This window comes from Sinocyclocheilus anshuiensis, unplaced genomic scaffold (assembly GCF_001515605.1).
Source record: "Sinocyclocheilus anshuiensis isolate Anshui unplaced genomic scaffold, SAMN03320099.WGS_v1.1 scaffold1623, whole genome shotgun sequence".
Taxonomy (NCBI): Eukaryota; Metazoa; Chordata; class Actinopteri; order Cypriniformes; family Cyprinidae; genus Sinocyclocheilus; species Sinocyclocheilus anshuiensis.
Genome location: NW_015553403.1, coordinates 234,560 through 240,559, shown reverse-complemented (window position 1 = coordinate 240,559; position 6,000 = coordinate 234,560). Strand labels below are relative to the sequence as shown.

The window sequence follows — 6,000 nt, the reverse complement described above, 5'->3', positions numbered from 1 at the left end:
CAATGCGAGTGGAGATGCATTTATATATATATATATATATATATATATACACACACACACACACACACACGTTTCTTAGAAAAAGTTTTTGCCAGAATTCACTACTTTTGAAAGGCCATGACGGGCAAAGTTTAGTATGGCAGCAGAATGGTTCGTCACAACACCAGCAGGATAGTGCTAACCAATCAAACCTTGACTTCTTGATTGTAGCAAGATGATTACACCCCACTACTCAAAGGTCGAGTTTTGCAGTTGAGCAAAACTTTTAAAAGGAGTGACTTTGGAAGAGTGAGAAGACTGCAAATTGGTTTCTTTCACGGAAAGCAAACAACTGTGCTCACTAGACACCTCACCACGATTTGTCTACAACGGGTTGTCAATATTTAGAAAGTAAAAATTACTGATAATTGCACACCAATATCGTTCACACTATTTAAGCGCACTGTTTGTCTCGTCCAGGTGTGTTGGAACCGCAATACTGTCATGCTGGATTTTCCAGACTATACCAGGGTGGAAAGGTGTGCTCTCTGCTTGGGGTAGATTGGCTGGCATGTGTCCTGGTGGGCTGCGAGCCGCTTGCTATTCCTGGAAGAGACAGGCCTGGCTGCTTGATCAAAAGCTGAGTGGTCTGTGCCCATTTTGGGCGCCACCCTGGTGTGTCTGCGCTGATAGAGGTGGAACAGAAATAGCAAGGGAAATCAAGTGACACCTATACACTAGAGCGATGATCAATTTATCCTGCTCATGGTTGAAGACAGGGATGATGGGAAAGCTAAGTACCAAACACAAACTGAGAGCAAACTAAATACAAAATCCAATCATTTGCAACTTCTGACTTGACTTCCAAGGCAACACCATCCCAAAGAGAGTTGGGTTACATTTGAATGGATAGATGACTTGACAGAGGCTTTCTCACAATGACAGAATTATCATTTATATTACTTTACTTTCCCATCTGTTTCTGTATTTCAAGTATTCATTGTTCTTATATTTTCGTCTTTACTCTCTGATAGCAGCCACCCTTTTAGGAGACACGAGTTTCAAACTTTAAACAGGTTGTGATGATGCAAGCCTACCAAGAGATTATGGTCTAAAAACAACTTTGCTTTTGCAGCACAGGGCGGTTAAATATAAAACAGAGTGGTAACAAATTGCAATAAAATATGTAAACATGTATCCTACAAAATTAAACTCTGTACAAGAAGTTCTGGTCTAATGCACGGCACCACTATGATTTCACCTAGCCTTAAAACATCTGTTTTTGTGCTGACAGTCATGTTTTCCTGCTGTCTTGGTCCAGAGAGACTTATTATTGGGGAAGGGGAGGGTGTGACATCAACCAGGCCTCCCTCCTTCAGACATTCCCCTTAGGCCATATATTTTATAGCAGCATTAAACATTAATGGGTCCACCTTTGTCAATAGCGTAGCTCTGTAATTCATCTATGCATATATTGATCTCCTTTATTTGCGGGGACAACACTATACTGAAGGGCTGTTTGACATTGCCAGTGTTATGTTGAGGCTTTAAGTAGTTCAGTCCCAGTGGGCAAAGGTTACACAGGGTAGTTAATGCATCTGCATTAAGGAGATAAATTAAGATCTGGAATAGATCAAATATTGGGATAAATGCTCTATAATACCTGCACATTCTGGGTTGTCCTCGTTGAAGTTTACTGCAAAGTCATGTGAAACCTGAGGGAAAAAGAAAGAAAAAAGAAACATAACCTTCTTAGGCTATCTGTGGCATCAATAAAATACTCTTTGAAAATAATTCATACCATATATTATGCAGTTGTTAGTTCTCTGAATTTGATTGGCTGAGCAGCTTTCCAAGTGTTTTGATATAGTCCAACAGCAGGGACATTTCACTGTCTGGTTAGGATTTTTCAGTGACATTTCTGCAGGTTACACCAGTAGGTGATGACAAATCACAGCTTTATAAGCGAGTCATTAATCACTCAAATAATTCAAAAACACAGTTTCATTCAGGAGCTAAACACATGACTGCCTTTATAAGTCACTGAATTATTCACTCAACCGATTCATTTAAATGCCGAGTCATTCGGGTGAGAATATCCATGTGATGGGAAGTCCAAATACATCCCAGCTTCACTCAAACACATTATTAAAGCCATATATAGACACATTTTCTAGTAATTTATATTATGTTTATTGTCATCAGTCTTACATTCGATTTTGATTGGTACTGTTGACTTAAGAATTGCTGTGATCAGTGTAGTGTAATGTTGACTCCAGAACCATTGCAAGAACTGTTTATCCAAAAGGATTCATTGCAAAAAAACAGACATTATGGTTTTATGACCACATTACTCCATTTAGTCTGAATATTGAACACATTTGAGAGAGCATTTCATTCATCGACTGACTGCTGATTCCAGATGTGAACAGTTTCAAACGATTCAGTCTGATTGGGTGAACTGGTTCAATCTGTTTACTGAATAGAACCGGTTCAAAATAATGATTTGTTCATTCATTCCCACAGTGCACTGCTCGGAGACCCAAGTGTTTATCCAAGTGCTGACCTCGCTTGGAACTATTTTGGTTGGTGAAAAAAAAAAATAGACATCAAATGGCAATATTGTGTCTAAATGACTCAACATCCTGTGCACTGAATTCTTGTTCAGTCTTGCAATCGTGCTGTGTTGATTATAATTGGTCAGTTAGTCAAATATTTTTATATACTGACTGCTAAATTGTATAATTGTCCCAGGCACCTGATTTCTTACATAGCTGTGCTAGTTTCATATCTCAGCTACCACTTTGCTATCTCTATCTTCTCACATGATAAATACATCAAACTTAAATCAATATTTAATGTACATTTATTTATTTATGTGAAGTCAGTAGTCTTGAAATAAGCAGGATAATATACATTCAGCTGGTCAATATCGCTGGTCAATACCCCCTTCAGGGGGATTCAAGGCCTTTCTCTTCACATTGTAAATAAACGCACAATTTTCAATACTAATGTTTTAAGATTTTTAAGAGATTTTAACAATAAGTCTGGAGTGAGGGCTTAAGCCTAAGATGAATACAAAACACTCTCAGCTCAGCACAAAGGCACATTATCTGTCAGAGGGAAATTAACCTGCTGATATCAGTTCACTCCATCGGTAGCCTAATTAGAAGCATCGTTCACTCTTCATCCCATTAATGAAAAATTCCCATTGCACCCCCATCACTATAAATGCTAAAGAAGTTACCTTGAAGTCCGGAGGTATCCGAGCACCAAAGCCAAATGCTGGGAACATTTTGTCACTGCACGGAAACGAAAACGGACAGGAGATTAGAGCTGGCATGCATTGAGGATCTTGGGAATTACTTACCAAATTTCCCATCATGCTTTCCTGTCTCGATGGCCCCTCATCACTGCTCATTTGTAATGGACACAGATTTGCATAATTGTTATTGTTAGTGCCTGCCAAATCAGTAAGCACTGTGATTTCAGATTTCATCCCAACCAAACGTCCTGATAGATATGCATTCATCTCGTTCTGGAGTGATGCCGGAGCTCGACACGGTGCTGGAAATGAGCTTTTGAATGACCTTTCAGAGTGCTGAAATAACAGCTCAGCTACAGTGGTCAAAAAACGCTAGGATTAAGCATGTTATCCATAAGCTGCTTCGGGGTTTCTAAAGAATCACCAAATGTTGAAATGCAGAGGCCATAGGTCTAATAAAATAAGATTTGAAAATAACAGACTGTCTGTCCAATTGTAACTCCCACCTTTAACATATCTTTAATTAAAACAGGCCTAGTCTGTTTTATGTTTTTACAGCAAAATAGAGCAGCTATGTAAATTGGGATCAAACTAAAACAACGTTTTATTTATTTATTCATAAATTCCAATTAACCACTCTCTATTTACTGTGTGAAGTGAAAAGCATTGTAAATTAAGTTTTCTGTGATGCATCTTGGTTATGTCACAAGAACTATTTTCCCTGTTTAATCTCTGAAGTTCAGGACATCACATTTCTTCATATTAGCTGTGTGCCTACGGCAGCAAATCAGTCACTGACTTAACAGACGGTGTTTTTGTATTAAGGTACCTCCTAAGCAAACTAGTCCAAACCGGCTTCCAAGGCACCATAACATCATGTATAAAGCAATGTATGACCTGCATATTGCTCTCTGTGCTCCAGGGCTTTCGGTTTAAAAAAAAAATAATAATAATTTCACCGTTGGTAAAATATCCACTATCATATGAAATATTTATATTTTGTTCTTGTAAAAAATGTTCTTTGGTTAGAATACATGGCTACTTTTGAATGGCCATCAATGGTGAATGATGCATCCACATCTACAAGGTTTTAGAACCATGCTAACCAGCCAAACCTTGATCCCTTGTTTCATTCACATCACATTTTTATGATTTAATTATTTAGACAGCCTACACATTACATAACAAATAAAATCCCAGTGTTGGGACTCTACTCACTATACTGTCAAAACACTGCACATTCTGAGAAAGAGAACTGACTCGCATATGTGTGAACCTAAACAACTGGTGTATGAAAGAAAGACGAGAACCGAGAGAGCTGAAGTTGGGATTTGACTGGCTGTTCAGCCTGCTCACCTGTCATAGTCTTGGCAAATCTCCCCCACTGCGACTAAAGCTTTCAGATACTCGTTAGGCTGGTAGGGGTGGATGTAGTGTAACGAACAACTGTTTCTAGGATCCCCATTAGAGGCTGTGAAATCAATCGCTACCTGAAAAGACAAGCAGCAATCAAAGTAGTGCTTTGATGCTAATTACTCAAAATGTATACACCATGTGGAGAATCTCTACAGAGTGCTGTCTCCTACTGGCATTGACAGAGAGTAAACAGATTTTATAGAGCTGTAAAATGCATGCATTTAAGTAGGCGTGGGACTATGTATTTAGATAAAATATACCTGGCTTGTATAGTTATGACAGACTTCTTAACACAATATTCCCAATATATAAAGTCATGCACTAAAAGTCAATAGTATGGACATACGTGACTGACTTTTTTTTTCTCACGATCACAAAACGTAAGTAGTGGTTCTCAAACCCTTTTAAGAAGACAACAATTCAAATACAAATTTTGGACAATGTAACACTCCAAATCAGGGGGAAGTTTATACCCAACATCTTGAAATAGTTTCTATTACCAACCCATAAGTTTGCTGAAACTTATGTTTTATTCATTCGTTAAGTTTAACTACATATGTATGTATTTTGAATCAAATTAGTCATTAATAACCCTAATGGATTTTATAGCATTCATCTAGAATGCATGTACCAACATTTAATTGATCAAATCCCTGAAAGTAAGATCCCTCTCCCTTAGCAATACCATTTTCTGTTTAAGCAGAAAAGGTTTGTAAAAATCGCAGGTCTACCAGTTTGCTTTCTAGAGAAAAATCAACACTCATTAAAACTGCATGTTATATCAATTCATAAAACAAACATGAGGTCAACTGAATTGAAACTAATTCTAAAAACCTTTCAGGAGACTGTACATGACAACAATTCAGGAAGAACTTATTGTGACAGAAAATAAAAGCAATGAAACACTACGGTGCACACAAAAGTGTCATGCGAAATTAACAGTGCTGTAAGCAGGTGAGACAATTATTACTTTATAAATTATGCAAAAAAATAAACATTTAGAATGATAATTTAGTTTTCCTGTTCCCATTAGTATGTACATGGTAATGAATAATAAATCATGAGTGTTCTGACTAATAATAACATAATTCATTAAACAAAACTGGCGGCTATGCTAATGTCAGAGAAAACAAATGATAATGGATGATTAGTTTTATAGATATAAACACAGATAAATGAACTCCATTTACTTAAAAAATGAGAAAGCATGAGTTGTATCTGCCTAGACTTACTGTAAACTGTATTTGGCAACCACCCATGATGTAGTCCAGAAAGGAATGCATCTTAATGATCTGTGGATACAAAAGGGCAGGTTATCACGAATTCAAGCACTTTCATGT

At 37.4% G+C, this 6,000-nt stretch overlaps 1 protein-coding gene across 1 annotated transcript in view; it reads right to left on the bottom strand.

Annotated features, from left to right (window-relative positions):
* The window catches only part of LOC107668284 (copine-4-like), a 46,987-nt gene that overhangs the window by 6,824 nt on the left and 34,163 nt on the right, over positions 1-6,000 (bottom strand). The window contains exons 10-13 of the mRNA XM_016460104.1: positions 5,893-5,952; positions 4,601-4,734; positions 3,227-3,281; positions 1,643-1,694 (exon numbers count right to left, since the gene is read on the bottom strand). Coding sequence (XP_016315590.1) covers positions 1,643-1,694; positions 3,227-3,281; positions 4,601-4,734; positions 5,893-5,952 — 301 coding nt within the window. The remainder of the gene's footprint in view (positions 1-1,642; positions 1,695-3,226; positions 3,282-4,600; positions 4,735-5,892; positions 5,953-6,000) is intronic.